Source organism: Microtus pennsylvanicus, chromosome 17 (genome assembly GCF_037038515.1).
Source record: "Microtus pennsylvanicus isolate mMicPen1 chromosome 17, mMicPen1.hap1, whole genome shotgun sequence".
In the NCBI taxonomy this organism is placed as follows: domain Eukaryota; kingdom Metazoa; phylum Chordata; class Mammalia; order Rodentia; family Cricetidae; genus Microtus; species Microtus pennsylvanicus.
The window spans coordinates 7,766,225-7,789,233 of NC_134595.1; the positions used below are offsets into that span (position 1 = coordinate 7,766,225).

At 45.1% G+C, this 23,009-nt stretch overlaps 1 protein-coding gene across 4 annotated transcripts in view; it reads right to left on the reverse strand.

Moving 5' to 3' along the window:
- Positions 1–6,079: 6,079 nt before the first annotated feature.
- Lancl1 (LanC like glutathione S-transferase 1) overlaps positions 6,080–23,009 on the reverse strand; it is a 39,090-nt gene continuing 22,160 nt past the window's right edge. For all 4 annotated transcript variants that reach the window (XM_075952150.1, XM_075952147.1, XM_075952148.1 and 1 more), the window contains 7 exons: positions 17,342–17,477; positions 16,654–16,800; positions 14,375–14,557; positions 12,256–12,432; positions 11,807–11,879; positions 9,911–11,099; positions 6,080–8,682 (listed from right to left, as the gene is read on the reverse strand). In XM_075952150.1, the coding sequence (XP_075808265.1) occupies positions 11,023–11,099; positions 11,807–11,879; positions 12,256–12,432; positions 14,375–14,557; positions 16,654–16,800; positions 17,342–17,477 (793 nt within the window). In that variant the 3' untranslated portion in view covers positions 6,080–8,682; positions 9,911–11,022. The remainder of the gene's footprint in view (positions 8,683–9,910; positions 11,100–11,806; positions 11,880–12,255; positions 12,433–14,374; positions 14,558–16,653; positions 16,801–17,341; positions 17,478–23,009) is intronic.

Consider the following 23,009-nt stretch of genomic DNA (forward strand, 5'->3'; position numbering starts at 1 on the left):
CTGTCTAGGTCAGTCCCATGCAGGCTCCCTGGTTGTCAGTTCAGTCTCTGTGAGTCCCTGTGAGTCCAGGTTAGTTGATTCTGTGAGTTTTATTGGGGTGTCCTTGAACCTTCTGCCTCCTATAATCCTTTCCTCCCCTCTTCTGCAGGATCCCCCAAACTCTGCCTGAAGTTTGGTTGTGGGTCTGCATCTGTTTCCATCAGTGGCCAGAGAAACCTCTCTGACAGCAATTAGGCTAGACACCAATCTGGTCACAGGAGAAAGCCAGTTAAGGCTATATATCCGCTATTGCTAGGCTGGCAAGATGACTCAGCTGTTAAAGGCTAGGCTCACAACCAAAAATATGTATTTTTAAGTGACTGGAAGAGTATGAATTTATCAAAACAAGATAATGGCTAAAGAGACAGAAACGCCAGTTGCTCTGTGATTATCACACATGGCATACTTGAATTATAATAAAGCATAGATGTTGCTCGTTATATAGTAAGAAGAAAGCATCCACTCTCATCCCAGTGCTTGCAAGTGGGTTTTCTACATGGAATACGCTCAGTGTTAAACCCAGCTAGATACTAAGGGGAGGGCTGTGAACCGTTGGCTTAGGGGAACATAACTTCTCTGTGACTTAATTTCTCAATTAGACATGCCTGCCAGGTTCCTTTTTCAGGAATTTGTAGTATCTTGCTCCCTCTGGTGTCTGTCTTCTGCATTGTTACATGGTTTTGTTCCTGTTTTTACTGTTTTGGAACAATATCTCACACAATGCTGAGTTGGTCTTGGATTTGTTACATACCCGGGGATAACCTTGCCTCCTGGTTCTCTACCATCTAAGTGCTGGGGCTATAGGTGTAAGCCACCATGCACAGATGTGTGGTGTGTTCTTGGGTTCTACAATAGCAATCTGTCCCATTTACCCTTTTTCTAAGATAAGCCAGCTTCCTGCCTGTGCTGTCTCGGGGCAAACAGCAGAACAGCAACTTCTCAGGAAATCCTCCTGTGGCTGGGGTGTCACCCACACAGTCCATGTTCCTGTTCCGTCCTGAGGAGCATTTTTATTTACCTGGTTCACTCCACCTTCTAGACTCTGGAATTCTCAGAAACTGTACTAGGAAATCTGATTTTCTGCAAGTGAACAAGGGATGGAATTGTCATTTTACCACCGTACATCACCAGTATGTCAAATTCAGTTTTTGTTTCTTCAGAGTGAGGTTGGGTATTTATTTAGTAGGTTATGGAAGAAAAGGGGAAAGGGGGAGGGAGAGAGAAGGGGGATGAGAAGAAAGAGGCAGAGTGAGAGAGAAAGGAGAGAAAAACAGAGAGAAACAGAGAGAGAAAGAGAGGTGGAGGAGCCATGGCAGCAGCTACCTCTTTGGGAGAGAGATGGAAAGGGAAGGACTCAGATTGGAAGCAGAAGGAAGATGTGCCTGCCTAGGTGGACAGGGGAGGGAGTGGGTGAGGCTCATCTCTTAAAGGGACAGGACAGACCATTACAGTGGTCACCATGAACTTATCCTTGCTGGTGACCTGAGGTGGCCACCATGAACTTGTCCTTGCTGGTGTCTGAGGTGGCTACCATGAACTTGTCCTTGCTGGTGTCTGAGGCAGTCACCATTACTTGTCCTTGCTAGTGTCTGAGGTGGCCACCATGAACTTGTCCTTGCTGGTGTCTGAGGTGGCCACCATGAACTTGTCCTTGCTGGTGTCTGAGGCAGTCACCACTATTTGTCCTTGCTAGTGTCTGAGGTGGCCACCATGAACTTGTCCTTGCCAGTTGGTGTCTGAGGTGGCCACCAAGAGCTTGTCCTTGCTGGTGTCTGAGGCGGTCACCATGAACTTGACAAATTCAGTTTTAACTCAGCTGATGAAGGCTTATAAAAATGAAAACCAAACATGCTGAGCAATCACTATTAGTAGTGTGATCCACTGGTTGTGAGTCATCCCCAACAGTTCTTACAGCCAAACGTCCAGGGAACATGCTCACATTGACTGAAGTAAGGGATAGTGATAATCATATTCATTTGTATCAGGCTTTTAATTTAGGAGAAAATAAAGCATGGCCACTTCCCCACTGCCCATTTCTAATGAGGTTTCCAAGTCTCCTAGATTCCATTGTTTTAGGTTCTTATTCAGCCCTGGATGGATGGCATCCGAAACCACACAAGCCCACACCCCTTTATGAAGTTCTGACACTGAGTCAGCCGGCAGGCGACCAGCAGCACTTGTATCTGACATTTACTACTTAGAACACTGAGACAGGCTTTGGAAGAAGAAAGTGACTGATCTGTGTTTAATAGTGTTTTTAAGGATGGTGTATTCTGGCTCCTTATACACTGAATGAAGGGCAGAGGACTCTTAAGTTGTCCCCATGAGCTCCTGATTCCAGATGACTCGTGTTAACCCTTTGCTCCGGGTATCTTTTTGTGATACTTTAATCAAACAAAAAAAAATTCTTGACGTTCCCATCTAAATGGAATGTTTTCTCCAAATCCGTTGCTTTCACCTGCTGCAAACGCCACTACAAAATATGCTGGTCACAAGACCATATCCTTCACCTTCCATCCTACATGACCATGACAGAAACTCCTGCTGGCTCACGCTCTTCACGTGTGGTCAGTTCTTTTTATTTATTTATTTTTGTTGGTTTTTTGAGACAGGGTTTCTCTGTTAACAATCCTGGCTGTCCTGGAACTTGCTTTGCAGCCCAGGCTGGCCCCGAACTCACGGAAATGCATCTGCCCCTGCCTCCCGAGTGCTGGGATTAAAGGCATCTGCCACCATCACCTGGCTGCGGTCAATTCTTGAAAACCACCAGGCCACTTCTGACTCATTTTTCTCCACTTGAGATCCATGACAGATGACTGAACTCATTTAGGAGCACCTGACAGTGATCCCTACACAATTTGCGTGCACAGTGGACTGAGCAAAGCTGTGACTGTTTTCACAACCAGTTTTCTTGACTTGCACACACATCTCACTAAAGCCGTGACTGTTTTCACAACCAGTTTTCTTGACTTGCACACACATCTCACTAAAGCCGTGACTGTTTTCACAACCAGTTTTCTTGACTTGCACACACATCTCACTAAAGCCGTGACTGTTTTCACAACCAGTTTTCTTGACTTGCACACACCTCTCACTAAAGCCGTGACTGTTTTCACAACCAGTTTTCTTGACTTGCACGCACCTCTCACTTCATCTCTGCTCACTATAGGTTCCTCCCAGTCCCATTTCACACTGAGATCACTTGTTCATAATCGACTGCAGAAGTCTTCTGCAAGCAGCTGTCACCCCAGTCCTCATGGGATGCTACGGCTGGTGCATGCTAGCAGTGGCCTTCACATTTCCAAATCTGGTAGTAACCTGTGCCATGAGCCAGTTACTAAAAGGCATGGAAGGATCTGTGAAGTGTGGCAATATCTTGCTTGCACTCTAACAAAGTTTTCTGGAAGATCAGAGGGCAGAACTAGGCACTAGTTAACCATAGAGGTCTGGAGGTCTGCACAGACAGAAAGGAAGTGATATGGCTGGGTGGAGAGAGAAATATAAGGCAGGTTGGCCCTATATGGCTGAGTTAGCAAGGAAAGAGTTGGCTGTGGCTTGCTCCTTTATCTTTCAGCATTTGTCCTGGCTTCTCGTTCTGGGTTTTTATTCATAAGACCAATTAGAACTCGTGCAACAGTTACGGACTTCTAAAGTATGTGCATCTGGAATTTAACCTTATTTTAAATATTTTTACTGAGAGTGTCACGTGCACAATCTATTTTGATCATATTCACAGACTACTGGCTGATCCCTCTACCTTCCTCCCTCTGCTGTTTTTTCTACTAGCCCAACTCAGCGGCCCATAACGGCATGGGTGTGGCACCACTCTTAGAGGAAGTTCTCTCTGCAGCAGTCATCTCATACTGGGATGCTGACTTATTTATCATGTGCAAAATCTAAGTTATTAACAATGACAATTCTGGGGGTTTTTTAGAATTTGACTAAATGGAGGATTTGGAGCAGTAAGTAGCTTTGTCTTCAGATTTCTTTCCACCTGCCCATCACCAGGACTGTCTAAATGTACTAACGGCAGATGCATCTAGGCTGACTATGTGTCTTCTCCCCACAAAGGCACGTGACTTCAGTATTTCCATAAATATAGTGAATCCACAGAGCACACGAGAGCCAGACTTACGTCAGGCTTCATGAAGCAACAAAGAAAACAGTTGGCACTAGAACAAATATCAGAACATTTTGCAACTGCTTGGCTAATCACTGTTCTTCAGTGTAGAGTTGCCAGAACAGGGGCTGTTCTGGGTATGTAGAACCTACCTTACATACACGCAAGCGATCAAGAAAACCCATTGCTCAGAGCACAACGGCACAGGCATGCCTGCAGCACCCAACCTGGCAGTACTAACAGTGCAAAATGTCCCCGTGAGAGTGCACGTGAAACTGCTGAACGCCAGTTCCTGAGGAAAGAGCCCGTGCTGGCCATACGCTTATAGCGAGCCCCTATCAGCTCTTTTAGATCAAATACTTCCCTTCATTCCCAGGTCCACCAGAGAAATTAGGCAATTTTGATAGTACTTTACAAACTGATTCATAAGGAGTTCTCCTCTTCCCCCCATAACCATTAAATGCCGCACAAAGGCTTTCTTCAACATTTATTTGTGGAGTGACAGAACATTAGCTGCAGACTTAATGTCACCATGGTTGCAATTTGCATGTTGATGGAGAGTTAACGTAATGTGGAGATGTGAAATGAAGCTGGCTGGCTATGCCAAGTGGCCCTGCTAAGATCCATTTCTCTCTCCTCATTAGTCCACGTTTGGCTTCCTGTTTGTGCTTTCTCTCATTACTAATGAAACTGTAAAATATGTCCCCAAGGATGCATCTCACAGGCTCTTGGAAAATTGTTTATCAGTTCACAGAATGGAACTGTGAAGCCAGTGTATTCTCTCTCCATTGCAAGAAAGCCAGTATCCTGCTTCAACTGACCACAGCTTTGGCCAGGAGAGTGTGTGGATGCGAAAGAGAATGAAGCAGACAATTCTCCAGGGACATTTACAGGGTAAGTTTACACGAACCTTGTAAGCACAGAACGTATGAGGCCTTTGGGGTCTTGAGTCCACAGTGGGGATTATTGTGGGAAAAGAAAAAGTGACATAAATTACCATTTTCTAATGATCAGAGAGTATGGGAGGGACAAAGGATCTTTAAAACATACAAACAAGTTATAGGTAAGTGGAAAGGGTCAAATTACTTTTATTATTTTTAATACAATGATAACTGTGTATTTTTACTTTCTAGGGAGAGGTAAACAGAGAAGAGGGTCACTATGGAATCTGGTGACCTCTGGAGGCTCTGTCCCTCCATACCTCACTGCCAGCATCTACAGACCTGACACCACCATGCACAGCTTCATTTCACTTGAAGGAGAGAAAAATGATCACACCTATCCGTGGTGTTGAGTTACTCAGCCAACAGCGGGGAGAGATGGCGGTCATGTTAGTATCTGTAGCTCAGAGATGAAAACACATGTTTCATGAGAACACTGGCAAACTTCTGACATGCTAGTTTGCTGTGTCATGAGAAATGGCAGTCTCCCAGGTGACTGGGCAGATCTGACGTGTTAGTTTGCTGTGTCACGAGAAATGGCAGTCTCCCAGGTGACTGGGCAGATCTGACGTGCTAGTTTGCTGTGTCACGAGAAATGGCAGTCTCCCAGGTGACTGGGCAGATCTTTCCCACGATTAGGCCTCATTCGTTGACATCCATTCACAGCTCCCTCCAACTGTGAGCAGGGAGATTCCCCAGAGCAGGGCTGTTAGTCACGACTACAGTAGACTCAGAGAAGCACAGGAGGGCAATGCACGGCTCGCTTCAGAACCTGCGAGTCTTCCTAACTGTATCACGATCAGATGCGATAACATTTTCTTTCTATAAACGTGTTACCAGGAAGGAGTGAACCATCAAGTAAAGACAGGACAAATCCCGGGGAGTGAGCAAGTTTATACAAAAAAAGAAAAGCCACTACTTACCCTTACAGTGAAATAATTTTCATGTTCAAACGGAAGTAAAGAACAGCAGGCGATCCTCAGGCCTAGTAACATTTTATTGAAGGTCAGTCAGTCAATACAGATATGATCCCAGCCCTTCCCAGTAAGTGGCAATGTAACCTTGGGGTGAAACCCTGAATGTCCCCAAGACTGATTCCAGCTTACTGGATGTAAACAGGTCCCCTACAGCCCAGTGGTACAGAGGACTCAGAAACTTGCTCTGACATGTTTCAGGGAAGCAGAAAAGGAACTGGATGCAGTAATATTTCATTTGTATTTTAATAAATAAAGCTTGCCCAAACATCAGAACGCAAAGCAGCCACATTAGTCAGTCACACAGTCCAGGCAGTGGTGGTGCACGCCTTTAACCCCAGCACTAGAGAGGAATATAAGGCGGGGTGAGACAGAAACTCTCTCTTTCAGCCTGAAGATTTCATAGAGGTAAGAGCTCTCCAGTGGCTTTGCTGCTTTGCTTTCCTGGTCTTCAGGCTGAGCCCCAATATCTGTCCCTGGGTTTTTATTATTCGTGCTAGAACTGGAGTTCAGAATGAGTAAGTAGGGACTACACCTATTTCCAGGAGCCTAAGAAGTATGTAAATCAATGTTCCCATTCACACTGTTTATTTCAGAACTAGGCGGAAGAAGGCAACAGCAGACACAAACTGACCCGAGGACACAGGAGCAGAATGTTGCAGTTCAATCACTCATGGAAATGGGAAGAAGGAGAAAAAAATATCCTTAGGCCCTCCTTTAGCTAACTCTAGCTTCATGGAGACTTCTGATGTCAAGCAGATGTGATTGTGACTTATGAAAAAGGAGCCAGATGAATCTAAGCAGACAGACGGACAGATGGGATGAGATGAAGGCCTGGCAGAACTACGGGACCAGTCACGGTCAGGCTGCCATGGTGAAAAGCTAAGCACAGAAGTGTACAATGGAAGAAAGGCACGGGCGAACAGGCTCTGGAGGGAGATTAGCAATGCCGCCGGGTTCTCGGAAACTAACCTCTGTAAGGTTTTTAAACATCTCTTACAGTCTCTTCCTCAGAGGGGTGGTGTTGCTTGGGGCTTTGTACTGTGTCTGAGTTAAAAAGCCCCAGAAGACTCTTGTAGCTCTTATGTACAAAAGCGGCACAGATACTCTGCCGGTGCAGTAAGGTTTAAAAGCTACAGTGAAGGTGGGAAGCTGAATTGCTCACGTGGATGGGTTTGTGAATGGATGGCAATATGCAGAAGACAGCTCAGACAGTAACAAGGCTGTTACTCAAGACACTTCCTGCTTGGAGTTTTCTCTGGGGCTGCATTCATCAGGATGCCTGGGAAGCACTGTGATCCAGTCTCTACTGACCAAAACACTGGTTCTTTTTGTTTTAATAAGTAACCACAGTAGCTTAAAGTACAGGCAGATTATAATACACCATGTAACTAAACCAAGTGGGCTTTCTCCTCTAAAGCCTGCTGGATGGGTGCGCTCTGCTGCCGATGGCTCTTCCTTACAAACACCAACACCACCAGGCAGTCTGCACACAGCTTCCACAGCACTTCACAGGGTGACGTCACACAAGCCCTGATGGACAGGGGCCACAGAAGAAGCAGTCCAACCCTAGGAATTGAGAACTGAGCTGCTCTTTGAATACTACTGTAGGTAGCCTTTAAAGGGACAGAAAATTTCTCATAATATTAGCTATTTTGGTATCAACTGGAAAATAACAGATATTCCTCACAGCAACCAGCACACACTCCGTGGGGATTTGATTCACATTAAATATTCTCAGACCCTGTAGTATTAAAGCTGGCAAACGTTCTAGGTCAGTTACAAAGGGCCTGGGCTATGAGGAGAGAGGGAGGAACCAAGGAGTCTGAAAGCATTTGTTCCAAGTTTGAAGCACCAAGGAGTCTTCAGGGACTCCATGGTCTCAGACTCTGACGGGCTGTTGCACTTGGGACATGCAAGACTCGTGTGTTCCAAGCATGGAGGCTGTGGCATCAGAAGCTTCCTAAGAACAAGCATGCTTGTCCAAAGTTCTGTTCTCTTAGAAGCTCTTGGTCATAGCGTCTCCCTTCCCACCCTCTTCGTAAGCATAAGCAGAAAAGACCAACGTTCAGACCAGTTGACAGAAGGGGTGACAGTTGGCTCTCGGCACAGTCAGTGAGCAAGGAGAACCTAAGCCAAACTTTTAAAGGAGCTGAAGGTCAGGCTGGAAACCTGTCTGAGCAAATGCACACAGAAAATCTTTTTCCAATCTCATATGAACACTGGAGGACAAACTCTTTTAAACTAAACATTTCCAGATATTAGCAGAAAACAAGGAACTGTTGTCGTGAATTAGCTTTCAGGTCAGGACACACATCAGAACCACTTTTAAGTTTTGGTAACATTGCTACAATACAGTGCATTTCTAGTTCAGACAGGAAACTAGAAGATTAAAAAAATGGCATAGACATAGTTCCAAGTCTAATCTGCAATTCTTAAGTTTTTCTTCCAGAAGCATATGTTATATTTTTGTCCCTTTTTAATAATCAACCATTTGGAGAAAACCAAGTTATAAAACTACTCTCCGTAAGAGGAAAAATATTCAACAGAAGAGATAGAAGGCAATGTTCATCAATGGCCATTTACATCCAACCCCTGTCTACCTGCACTGAGTGTGTGTGTGAGCATGTGTTTGTGTGAGCACGTGTGTGTGTGAGCACGTGCGTGTGAGCACGTGTGTGTGTGCACGTGTGTGAGCACATGTGTGTGTGAGCACGTGTGTGTGAGCACGTGTGTGTGAGCACGTGTGTGTGTGAGCACGTGTGTGTGAGCACGTGTGTGTGCACGTGTGTGTGTGAGCACGTGTGTGTGTGTGCACGTGTGTGTGCACGTGTGTGTGTGAGCACGTGTGTGTGTGAGCACGTGCGTGTGAGCACGTGTGTGTGTGCACGTGTGTGAGCACATGTGTGTGTGAGCACGTGTGTGTGAGCACGTGTGTGTGAGCACGTGTGTGTGTGTGAGCACGTGTTTGTGTGAGCACGTGTGTGTGTGAGCACGTGTGTGTGTGCACGTGTGTGTGTGAGCACGTGTGTGTGTGAGCACGTGTGTGTGCACGTGTGTGTGTGAGCACGTGTGTGTGTGAGCACGTGTGTGTGAGCACGTGTGTGTGTGAGCACGTGTGTGTGTGAGCACGTGTGTGTGTGAGCACGTGTGTGTGTGAGCACGTGTTTGTGTGAGCACGTGTGTGTGTGCACGTGTGTGAGCACGTGTGTGTGTGAGCACGTGTGTGTGTGAGCACGTGTGTGTGTGAGCACGTGTTTGTGTGAGCACGTGTGTGTGTGCACGTGTGTGTGTGAGCACGTGTGTGTGTGAGCACGTGTGTGTGAGCACGTGTGTGTGTGCACGTGTGTGTGTGTGAGCACGTGTGTGTGAGCACGTGTGTGTGTGAGCACGTGTGTGTGAGCACGTGTGTGTGTGCACGTGTGTGTGTGAGCATGTGTGTGTGTGAGCACGTGTGTGTGAGCACGTGTGTGTGTGAGCACGTGTGTGTGTGAGCACGTGTGTGTGAGCACGTGTGTGTGAGCACGTGTGTGAGCACGTGTGTGTGTGAGCACGTGTGTGTGAGCACGTGTTTGTGTGAGCACGTGTGTGTGAGCACGTGTGTGAGCACGTGTGTGTGTGAGCACGTGTGTGTGTGCACGTGTGTGTGAGCACGTGTGTGTGAGCACGTGTGTGTGTGAGCACGTGTGTGTGAGCACGTGTGTGTGAGCACGTGTGTGTGTGAGCACGTGTGTGTGAGCACGTGTGTGAGCACGTGTGTGAGCACGTGTGTGTGAGCACGTGTGTGTGTGAGCACGTGTGTGTGCACGTGTGTGTGAGCACGTGTGTGTGAGCACGTGTGTGAGCACGTGTGTGCACGTGTGTGTGAGCACGTGTGTGTGTGAGCACGTGTGTGAGCACGTGTGTGAGCACGTGTGTGTGTGAGCACGTGTGTGTGAGCACGTGTGTGTGTGAGCACGTGTGTGAGCACGTGTGTGTGAGCACGTGTGTGAGCACGTGTGTGTGTGAGCACGTGTGTGTGTGTGCGCCTGTGTGCTGGGACAGAACCTAGCGCTTCTTGTGCGCTAAGGAAGTGTCTACCACTCAGCTATACACTAGACCTCTCTCTTCTCTGCTTTGAAACATGGGCCCACTAAGCCACTCAGGTTGGCCGTTACTTGTAATCCTCCTGCCGCAGTCTCTTCAGTAGATGGGATAGCATGCTACCAGGCATGGTTTACTGAGTTTTTAGAAAACATTTTAAGGAACGGTGCTGTGGGAACTCCTTTACGGGCACACTTTGGGCGTGGTCTCATGTACTATAAATGCAAACAAAAAGCATGCATGACCCTTTATTCTGCTGGATTCGGTTGTGGTTTCCAGCACACACAGAGGACTGTGGATCGCTCCCTTCCTCTGAGTTTATCCTCAAATAAATAAACCTTTGTTATACACCGTTCACGGCTCTTGTAGAACTCTTCTGTACGCCAACAGAGCACTGGTGCATAGTTACATTCATAAAATTAAATAAGAGTAAGGTTTCCTCCAATACATGTATATCACAATAAAATACTATACTTGTCAATCATCCTTCCTTTTGGAAGAAAATTAAGATGGCTTTTACTTTTTTTTTTTTTTTGGTTTTTCAAGACAGGGTTTTTCTGTGTAGCTTTGGAGCCTGTCTTGGAACCTGCTCTGTAGACCAGGCTGGTCTTGAAGAGATCTGCCTGCCTCTGCCTCCTGAGTGCTAGGATTAAAGGTGTGTGCCACCACCGCCCGGCTTCACTTATACTTTTAAATAAAAGTAAATAAAAAAAGGAAGGCGCTGAAAGGCTGAAGACAAATTATGGAAATAAAAACCCAACTACATCAAGTACACAGTTTCATTTTGCTCTTCAGAAGCAACAGAAACACTTAGCCCAGGCTGGAAGACACACAGGGGTCATGCTGCAGGGGACACACTTTCCCTTCAGAGCTCAAATGCAGGGAACTTGGCCTTGTTGGGGACTAGTAGGTCAGCCAAGAAATAGATTGTTCCAGCCATCCCTAGAGGAAGAGAAAAAGGCACAAGTTATTACACCAAATGGCTTCATTTTATAAAGAGACTTTATATTTTACTGTTTTAGTATCAACATTGTGCTAAGGCATGCAGGGCATGTCTCCATCAGAGAGCCCTAGAGGGGTTCTTAGAGCAGACAGAATGGAGGCAGACAAGTTCAAGCCATTGGCCATGTGGGAGTTCCTTCACCACAGCACTGTGGCCACTGCCCTCTCTGAGGCTCCGCATCCATGACTTAGCATAGACCTCCTGGCCTCATAAATGGTGGTCAACATTACAGCTATGAATATTAAAGTCTGAGGTGGCATGCCTGCTAATTAATTAATAATTTTTGACACAGGGTTTCAAAATGGCTAAATGGCAGATGATGACCTTGAATTGCTGATACTCTTGCCTCTACTGTCTCCATCCTGAGTGCTGGGATTGTAGCTGAGATTATAGGTGTGTGCCAACATGCCCCATCTATGCAGTGTGGAGGAGGAATTCAGGCTTCACGGAAACTAAGCAAACGCTCTAACAGGTGAGCTACATCCCAGCCTTGCTAACTGATCTGACCTATCGGGAAATAAGAAAGTATATGTTTAACAATAAACTGTAAAGACCAGTTTGTTGCCTCAACTGGAATTCAAACACATTATCACCAAGTAGAGTAGTAGTTGATGATATAAGAAGGTAAGGTATGTGTGAAAAATACCTTCAAAGAGGGAGAAGGGGGTATCCGGTGTCCTGCATCCGTGTTCTCCATAATCCAAGCACCACTCAGCAAACTGAAAATGAGATGAAGTTCAATAACTGCAGTGATATCCTCAGAAACCTTGGAAACTCGTGAAAATTCTGGGTTACTTTGACAATTCCAAAACTACCAAGTCAGAGATGAGGGGTTGATTTTGAGAAACCGGTGATTTGAAGGCAGGTGCACAGCTTGGGAGGAATTCAGCGGCAGGGAGAGCCACTGCTGTCGATGGTAACAATGAGCAAAATGCCTCCTCGTCTTTTCCCCCACAGACGTCCCAGCAGAATCTGCCCTTTACAGGAATGTGAACATAGCCAAATCCTTCCTGAAGGCCTTTCTTAAAGAACATGTGTGTTACCTCTAAGCTCATGGACATAATATAAAGGAACTGACTCAGTCCCGACCCTTACCTTACAGGCCCTGTACAGGAACTTCACATCTTGTGTGAGGTTGAAGAGAGCCAGGAAGGCATATGCATTCCCTGCAGCGCCATGGCACAGCCCATAGCCCTTCTTCAGCAGTCCGTACTGCCAGACCACATCAGCACACCGGTAGGCATCACAGAGGTACCGCTCCTCTTTGAACACCTGCACAGTCAAGGGACACACATCAGTCCCATCATCTGGGGCAGAAAGGAAAACCCTCCAGGTAGCCCTTTCTGAAGGAACAGCAAGGCGGGAAACCAAAGAAGGAGGCGAGGTGAGGCAACAAGAAAACAGGAATGCAGTGACGAAGGTGTGGTACTGCCAGAGACAAATTCTTAATGTTGACTGGTTTCACAGTGAGGTTTCTGTCACTTCACACGAGCCTAGGCACACCTGGGAAGAGGAACTGTCCCGATCAGATGGCCTGTGGGCATGTCTGTAGGGTGCTTCCTTGACTGCTGACTGGTGTGGATGGCCCAGCCCACTGTGGGTGGTACCATCCTGGCAGGTAGTCTTGGCTTGTATAGAGAGCAGGCTGAGCCAGCTAGGGAGGGGAAATAGTAAACAGTATTTCTGCCTCCAGGTTTCTACCTTGGTTTCCCTTATGGTGGACTAACCTATAAGCCACACAAACCTTTCCCTGCTCCAAGTTCCTTGTAGTCAGTGTTCTATCACAAAGACAAAAGAGCAAACTAACACAACTAGCTTGCTTTTAAACATACCTGGGTCTGATCTTGTGTGTGTGACTGACGCAGCAGCTGTACTCAACCGGCCACTTGTTCTCATAACCAGTCCCTCTCCAAGGAACGCACGGCAGCTGCTGAGGGACTGTGACACCCTCCACTATTAGGGAGTGTGTGTGTGTGTGTGTGTTATATGAGTGCATGTGTGTGTGCGTGTTATATGAGTGCATGTGTGTGTGTTATATGAGTGCATGTGTGTGTTATATGAGTACATGTGTGTACGTGTGTATGTGTGCATGTTATATGAGTGCATGTGTGTGTGTGTGTGTGTGTGTGTTATATGAATGCGTGTGTGTGTATGTGTGTGTTATATGAGTGTGTGGGAACCGATGAAGGCCAAAGGTAAACGTCAGGTGTTTTCTCTTATTGCTCCCCACCTTAATTTTTGAGATAGGGTCTCTTACTCACCCTGGAGGTCAAGGACTGGGCAATACTAGCTGGTCCGGAAGTCCTAGGAATCTTTCTGTCTCCAACCTCCCAGCACCAGGATTGCATTTTATGCACACAATTCAGTGGCATTACTTACAGTCATGAAGGTGTGCACACAGCATCACTTCCATCTTTATCACTAGACTTCAAGCAATAGGCCCTCTTTCCCTGCTCGATACTTCCTGACCCTGATACCTTCTACTTCCTGTCTCTATAAATTTTCCTACTGGTCATCACTCCATATAAGTCTAATTTCCTCTTTCCATTGCACCTCCGAGTGTCTATTTTGTTTGTTGAGAGTACTGTAGTGTATATTCCACTGTCCTTTGAGTGGACACTGCTCCCCCAATGCACACGCTGGACTTTATATATTCCACTGTCCTTTGAGCGGACAGTGCTCCCCCAATGCACACGCTGGACTTTATCTGTACATTCGTCTCCTGATGGATGACGGATGTTTTGATATTTTCACATTCTGGCCCTAAAGGAGCTGTTAGGAACAGCAGCTGCATGTTTCTCTTTCAATTATTTTGAAATTTTTTCTTTGGCATAAGCCTGGAAGTGGAATGCCTAGGTTACATGTTCAGAACTTGCTCTCTGAAGGGTCAACAATCTATCTGCTCAGCAGTTGGAGCATTTCACACTCTTGCAGCAAAGTGTAAGAATATTCTGTTTATGGCCACGCTTCTGGGGTAGTGATCCAGGCTCTGCTACTTCTGTTGTCACCCTGGTTACTGTGGTAGTGAAGTGTTAGGAGATGGTGCCCCCTGTGGTGGGACGGACACTGAGGATGGATGCCAACCCATTCAGCACAATAACCTTAGACTTAGCAGCTGATTCATAATCCTTTAACAATTATGAGGATTGTGTTAACTTACAAAACCGTCTGGTATGTATCTTCAGTTCCTGTTAAATAAGAAGGCATGAGGTACCTTGTAGGCCTGGATGAGCATGTAGATGACCCCAGGAGCACCGTGGCACCAGTGGACAAGCAGGTCTCTGGTATCATCCAAACATGGAGGGTAATTGCCAGAAGGGAACTTCAGCTGACAGACAAAGTCTACACTGGGCTTCACCAAACTATGTAACTTGGCTTGGCTCACATGAAGGCTGGGCTAAATATGAGAAACAGAATTATTAGTTCTGCTGAAGAAAAATACATTCCCAGACCTCAAAATGAGTTTTAAATTAGAAAAAACAAAACAAAACAAAACATAACTAATAGGAAATTTGAAGTCATTAAAAGGCTTTATATCTCTTCCACTATTTTTCAGTTGCTGGATATTGTTTTCATTTTCTGTTTTATAATTTTAAAGTAATGGAACAAATCACAATTGGGCTGCTAATTAAGTCTTAAAGCCTTCTGTACACACCATTTCCAGTGTCCGCTGCTACGGACAGAGGCACAAGTACTTTTCCTAAGCCAGTGCTTGCAAACAGAAGTGAAACAGATGTTTGTCAAGTGCAGAGACGCACTGACCACCAACTTTGGCTCCCCCTTTCTGAGAGAGAGGTGGTGGGTGCTGCCTACAACAGGGAAGGGCATGGGGCTGAGACCCGATGCAGAACTGCAGTGTGGCTCAACACCAAGTTGGAAATGGCTTGTAGAATGGCTCATTCTACTATGATGATATATAGGCTTATATGGCAGTGTGATGCAGGGCACATAGACATCATTTGGGATATTGTTATTTCTCTTTTTGATCCTGTTCTTGATTCAATGCCTTGCTCATTCTTTAAAAGAGACATTCAAAGTACTGCACTCCAGGCACGGGGTAGGGTGTGTAGGGTGAGGGTACACAGCACTGGATGCTCCTCTCTGGATACGGTACTAGAATACATGATGCACTGTGTTCTCAGGGCTCTGTGTTCTCCAAGATATCTAAGAATAGTACCGGACATAAAGAAGAGTATTCAACAGAAAGTATTAAAAGCAGAGTAAATCACTCTCCAGGAATTATCCAACATGGCCTAGAAGTAATACTGTCCAATTTTACATTGTTATCTAGCACATTCACAAATGGATTTTCATTACTAAAACTTCATCTTTTCGAAAAGATAACAACCTGGAAATTGAAAAATCAATACTGTAGTTTTCAGATTTCTTATTAGAGCTAATAAAAAGAGGCAGGGCAGATATCTCTTGACTATCAGATTTAATGACAGGTCAACAAGGCCACCCATTCACTGGCATGTATGACTTTAAAACTCAGCCTGAATGTCAGGAGACACAGCCTGCCTTTCACAAAAGCTTCTTCAGAGATTAATCTACGTGTAGTTCTAGAAATAAGAGTCACTGAGGGAGCAGTCCAGAAACGGTGCTAACTATACAACTTCTAACGGAAAACAGAATGAATGAATGAATAAATAAATAAATAAATAAGTAAGTAAGTAAGTAAGTACAGGTTCTCCTCTGATCACCGCTCCCAAACGGTGACTGTATTAAAAAGCAATCGTGGGCTGAGCACAGGTCAGACAGCACCGTGTACGCCCACACATGCATGCTGCATGCACGAGTGCAGCACCTCCCCTATGTGACGCTGCACTTTGTCAAGGGGAGCCACAGACCTCTGCTGCCATCAAGAATCCATTTTCTTCTGCCACAAATTCTCATTTGTAAATGCCAATTGTTCCCTTAAAATGGCACCCTCTGAGTTGTCTTTCTGACCTCTTAAGTTCTATTTTTCTTTAGTCTTTCTAAGTTTGACTGATGTCTCCCAAGACTGTCAGAACGTAAGAACTACGGGGCACAGCACATTCTCCTTTTTTCAGGCAAATCAGACAAAATCTACCAGAAAGTCTTCTCGGCTTTACTCCCTTGGCGAACCTTAGGCAGCGTGTGCTCATTTGGTTACTCCTAGAACTTCTTTCATTAGGTTGTTCTTTATAATAATAGAGAATGATACTTGTAATTCAAGGCATTTTCTGAGAGCGGAGCAAAGAGCGCTCATATGGAATTAGAGGCTGAGATACTGCTCCAGGGGCCCTCGGTGAGTTCATCTGGGAACCTGGTACCTCCCCCAGGATGGTGTCTTCATGCTTTCACAACTGAAGGTGCACCCTGGCTACAGCACCTTTGCTGAGGTCAGGTGACTGAGAGGGGGTGACAGTGACTGGCAGAGGGGTAGATGTACCAGGACCCGCTCCCTACCCAACACAGTGCACGTGCGGGTTACAGTACTAGGATCGTCTCTCGTTAGGCATCCCTTACCTGCATTAGGTAGTAATAGATTCCTGCCAGGCCATGCGCAGCTCCCACGTAATATTCCTGGTACCACTCATACATCAGTGGAGACTTTGCTGTGAAGTTTCTCTTTCTAGCTAGGTTTTCTCCAGAACTTAAGATTGTTTCACAGATCTGCAGGGAGAACGCCAAACAAAATAACAAGACAATTAGACAAAAAGTGTGCTTGGCAGAGGCAAGAAACTTTTTGTTAAGAAGTACCGAATTACTGGTAGGGAATAAGACAGCATCTTCCACCAGAAAGGATACAGCTCCCTTCTGAGAAGTGTGAATGCATATTCTGCCTATAAGATGGTTCAGGAGGACCCTCAACTCTTTTTACTATCATTTAAAAAAACCTACATGTTTTTCAAAAAAAAAAAAAAGCACAAACTCCTCTAGATACCAAAGGAGATCCTTGCATCTGAGAGATGAGATCTGCCCTCTATCTCCCCCAGAAAGGGCCTCTGAAGTATCAAATGGAGCGGGACAGCCTTCTGACTCCTACTGCTCCTGACAGGGCTTCCCACGTACTGACTGTAGCTGTTGGCTCTGTGTGCCTGACCTACAGAGGTCAAGACACATGGTCTTTCTACATGGGCTGTGCTAACTGGAGAGACAGAGTATGTAAGAAGATGCCTAAGATCACCCCCTAAAGCCCACGAAGCTGTATTACCTGCTGAATATGGCTCTGAGGGATCTTCTCCTCTCCAAAGTTCTTATTGACAAAAAGCAGAGCGAAGATGTAGCCTATGCGGCCATAGAGCATTTCGTTTGGTGCATGGGGATCAATCTTATTTAGGTGCATGAGCCTAGGAACAGAAACACGTGGCTGTGATCATCTGACAGGGATCAGACATTAGCAGGTAAAACGGTCCACTAAAAAATATGTACACCGATACATAAACATACATATCTAAAATCGGTTTAGCTGCCATCCCAGCATTTAGCCTAGACTAATTGACATGTGATATTACTGTGAAACAGCAGGGATTTTCTGGAAAATCAAATAATATCTGGTATTTTATGATATACTAAGCACATTTCATCTTTGCTCCTCTAGTCTCATCTCTAAAAATGAGTCTCTTATCTGTGGTTGTGCTGGACTGTGAGCTTAGTGTGTGTGCCTAACTTGATTTTACACTCAAATGTTTGAACAAGTTTGTAGTATTATGAGTCACAAGGAGCGAATGGTTGTATATGAAATATTGTAACCAGGGATCAACAGTCATAGGGACGCAACCCTTTCTATCAAAATCCATAGACTGGTTAACAAAAGCAGTAAGAGTGTGAGAAAATGGCTTTCTTGGTGGAATGAGCTGACAAGGTATAGGCTGTGTACAGCCTCTCTTGTCTGCTACTACTTATGAAGCTACCATGTGCTCCTCTTCCTAATAAAGATTTGCCCATTCAGTAGAATGAGGCCCTTGCCTAGGCTTTTATTTTCATACAGTCAGGAGTCAGGGTGCAGCTGAGGTGGTACATAGCCACAGCCTCTGGAGACTAATAATATACCCAGATCAAGGCCACAAGAAATGCACCTGGATCCCTGATAACTGCTCCTACAAGGCCAGATGCACATCAGGACATACAGTAAGGGACGATAGCTGTGCAGGACGACTGTCTGTGAGGAAGCCAATGTCTCCCTCACCTCCTTCTCTACCACTTCTATCATGAGCGGGGAGAGAGAGGCACATGCTGCCTACAATGAGAAGGGCTTGTCCTGTAGCCAGAATGATATGAGTTTATGACTAAAACAGCTGACAGATATGGGAGAAAGATTCAGGGAAGGCATAAAGGATTTGTGTTTTTAAAAATTAAGCAAAAACAAGATTTACTCATTTTCTAAGTGTTTCACCTGAATTATGCATGTGCACTACACCTGTGCCTGGTTCCTACAGTGGTCAGAGAAGGTATGGATCCCCTCGAGCTGGAATCATGGAGAGCGTGAGTCACCATGTGACCTCTGGGAACTGAACCCAGGTCCTGTGCAAGAGCAACAAGAGCTCGCTCTTCTCTTAACCACTGACCCATCTCTCCATTTCTGGTACATTTTTTTTTTTAAGTGAGCACTTGTTCTTTGATACAAAAAAAAATGGGTCTTCGGAAGAATGGCATATTGCAAGAAATTGATGTACCTCAAATTAGCAAAACATATAAATGCTAGCTCATATTTTCTCTTTATTCCTTTTCACAATTATAGGAAATAAACTGACAGGGTTACCATGGCCAGAAGTTTCTATTTCCTTGTAATATACTGTAATACTGTCAAAGTTTTGATCAATGCTAACAGGGTTGTCTGAGTGGTAGAACAGCGGATATGTTGTTTTAGACTTCTCACCACCCCCAAACCCCCACCACCTTATTGTTGCAGTGCTAGGGACACACCCAATGTCTTGGGCGTCATCCTGAGTTACATCCTCAGCCTCCAATTTTACTTGTACTCAAAAGAAAATACAAATGGCAGTGTGTGTGTTTGTGTGTGTGTGTGTGTGTGGTGTGTATATGTGTATGTGTGTGCGTGTGGTGTGTGTATATGTGTATGTGTGTGTGTATGTGTATGTGTGTGCATGTGGTGTGTGTGTATGTGTGTGTATGTGTGTGTATGTGTGTGTATGTGGTGTGTGTGTATGTCAAGGTCAATCCTGGTAGTAACAAACTAAAAGAAAAATTGACAGCATTTTTGGACTACTGAATAAGGTTACTACTACAAATACTGGTGTTGGCTAGGCTGCATGGTATATACATGTATGTATGTATATACATACGTATGTAAGTATGTATGTATGCTTGTTTGTTTTTGTTTCTAGGGGGTGAGCTATTTCTAGATGGCTGCCTACGGTGTCTTACGTGTCTTGTGATCCAACAATCTTGATTCCCGGGGTCTTGCAGTATATATCCATGCAGACCTTTATGGATGGCACATTTACTCTACATCACCCTCCAGTGATTCTACAAGGGTCGCTATGCAGATTCTTAGGCCTCGTTCTTCTGTCAGGCAATTCAAGGCTCTTAGGAGCAGCGGCTTCACAGAGCCGAGCACGCTGGCACACACTGCAGCACAAGCCCAGCAGTGGGGGAGGCGGAGTCAGTCCACTGTCATCCGGCTACACACATGCTCCCTCTGGAGAGGGAAGGTCTGCAAGGGCAATCTACATGGCCTCAGGCAGAGGAGCTCAGCCAGCCCCTCAATCTCAAAAGAACTTAAAAGCATTTGCCAAGAAAACCATTATTTTTTCCCTTCCAAAAGAAATTGTACCCGAATAACACTGGGGCCAAATAACCAAATCTGTCTGCTATATACAAAATCTGCTGCTGCAGTGGCCAGAACAGGTGCCTCAAGGTCAGATCGGAATACTTCATCAACTTCTAATACAAAGGCATCAATCCTATAGACTTTGGGAATAAAAACCAACTTGATTTACTTTTTTGCAAAGGGACTGAAGAGACTATTCAAAAGGGAAAACTTCGGTGTCATTTCTGCTCTAGGAAGTATTGTGAGATTTCTAGGAAGTATTGTGAGATTACTAGGAAGTATTGTGAGATTACTAGGAAGTATTGTGAGATTACTGCATTCACCAAGGATCCTACTAAAATAGAAATTGAACTACTGAATTCCAAACATGCCGGTGTTCTCACCCACACTACCACTAGGTGGCAATATACAATTACATTGTAAAACCAAATTCATTTGCACGAGGCAAATGGTACTACAGTTTAAATGTTTACAGACAACACCCTGTTCAGAGCCAACATCGCCTAAAATTAGCGTTTAGGCTAACAGAGGACATGGTGCATTTATTTTCTGGATCTGAAAGCAGATTAGCTGCACATATTTGCTGGTTCTGGTTACTAAAGGTAGGGCTTGAAGATGTGCGCGTCACATGCTACATTCTAAGATAAAATAATGAGGCCATTGGAAAATCGTAATGGTTATTTTATGTCTTTTTGGAAACTCTCAAGCCTACAAGTGTATCGCTGAGGCTCCGGTTATTTGTTTGGATAAGCTGATAATAATTTCTGATTTATCACACTACGACACACATCTCCTCCTCTGTCCAAAAAGTCAGTTCCTCACCATCCTAGGGACCAGCCTCAGTATACTAAGATCTGCCAGGCTGGTGACTCACTATGAAACAGGCCAGGCTCTCTACTGTGCTCCTGACACCCAACTGTGTAGAAAGGACCTACAGGGTGTTTACCAGACAGCGGAGAACCAGGAGAGGTGTTGTCTCACCCAGGCCATTGGCAAGACAACAGGACTGTTTGTAGTCACTGCTTGTCAGTCATCCCTCCAACCCCTCCATCCTCCTCCATTCTGGAAGCCAAAGATCCTCAGAGGCAAGTTTAAGAACTAAAGCGTAATGAAACTATTTCTTTGGACTCCAGTTTCTTTGTCAAAACATTACTTTTGTATATTAAAGGCATGTTTGCTCTTTCAAACTCAAAATCCTGATTTTGAGAGCTCATTACACCAAGAAAACGCTGGAAAGGTAAAAGGATGGTGCAGTCAATGGAACACAAGAAAGACATTGCTGAAGAAATGAGTGTGATACCCCCTGAAGACGTGACACCAGAAAAAAGGCTCACTAAAAAGCAGGCATGCGGATTCAATACCTGACAGTATAAAATAATTCTGGACAAGAAACTCAAGCGGAGGAATTTTTGCCACACAGAGGAAGGGAGGAGATGTGGAAAGTGATCAAGCACTGCAAGTCCAGAGAGATCATGCAGTAAGAAGCCAGGCAGTCAAAGCTGTGGCCACAAACTGTAACAGTCTTCCCTTCAGTCGCATCTGTATACGTATGTGAGTATAGAAGTAATCACACACAGACAGACATACACATACACACACACACACACACACACACACACACACACACACACACACACTTTTTTTTGTTTTGAGACAATCTTAGGCTGTGGACGAGGCTCAAAGTGGCCTTCAACTTGTAGAAATCCTCGGTCCTCAACTTTCCAAGTGCTAGGGATTATGGATGAGACCCGCCACGCCTGATCTCACATTCTGTATTTTAATTCTATGTAATGAGTTTGCTGGCCATAAATAAAATATTCTTAAAATGTCGTAATTTGTTAATAATATGTAAATCACAAAGGGTGCTTATAACCAAGGAATCAAATAAGCAATAAACAAGTCTTAGTTTACTCATCTAGCAAGGCTGTTTGCATGCTACTAGCAAACAAAACACTGCAGCCTAGAGTTGGAGGGCTTTCCCTACACATGAGCTCCTGAGGACGGCAGGCAGAGAGGTATTTCATTTTGTGTAACCAGGACTGAGCACAAACTCCAATCTGGTTCAATACCTGTTTCCACTGACTGCAATTAAAGTTCTTACCGCAGATTCCTACTTGGCCACTGTATTTCAGGGGAGAGGACCGTGTGTGACACACTGGAGCCACTACAATGTGATCTGATGTCAAGTGTGTGTGACACACTGGAGCCACTATAATGTTATCTGATGTCAAGTGTGTGTGACACACTGGAGCCACTATAATGTTATCTGTGTCAAGTGTGTGTGACACACTGGAGCCACTATAATGTTATCTGATGTCAAGTGTGTGTGACACACTGGAACCACTATAATGTTATCTGATGTCAAGTGTGTGTGACACACTGGAGCCACTACAATGTTATCTGATGTCAAGTGTGTGTGACACACTGGAACCACTATAATGTTATCTGATGTCAAGTCACAGTGATACTCAAGAATATCATCTCAGGGACCTCACACGCCTAATGGATTTAAACTGGCTGTGCAAAAACTAATAAATAAAAAAGATAGTGTCTGTGTTTCAGACATAAGAGAGCATCTAACAGTTTTGCACCAGCTAGTCATACATCAGTAAACAGCCCTGGAAGGAACACACTTTACTTCAACTTTTAGGAGAAATTATTGCTTTGTATCACCTATCCCTCTGGTGATGACAGTTTTTTATCAAATTCATATTTTAATTTTATTTTTTGGGAACCCATGAGTTTAATGAAGGTTACCCTCAGGAATGTGGGTGTGGCCCTTCACAAACGCACTGGCATCTTACCAGTTGCCGCACCACTGAAAAGCTGTCCCTGCCCTCCACAGCCACTGACCGCTGAGAAGATGCTCAGGGATAGTGGTGCCACTGAAGGGGAGGTGTAGCAGCTGCTCTGCAGGGGTCTTGGAGGCAATCACAGCTGCTGAGAGTTAAAGCGAGCACCGGTCACATCACACCCACTAGGCACAATTCCACAGCACTCCAGCCTTTCCTGGGGCTCCCACATTCTTTCCAGCTTTTGGTCGTCTCTGAGATTCGAGGGGTGACATGATGGCCCATTTAGGGATCAA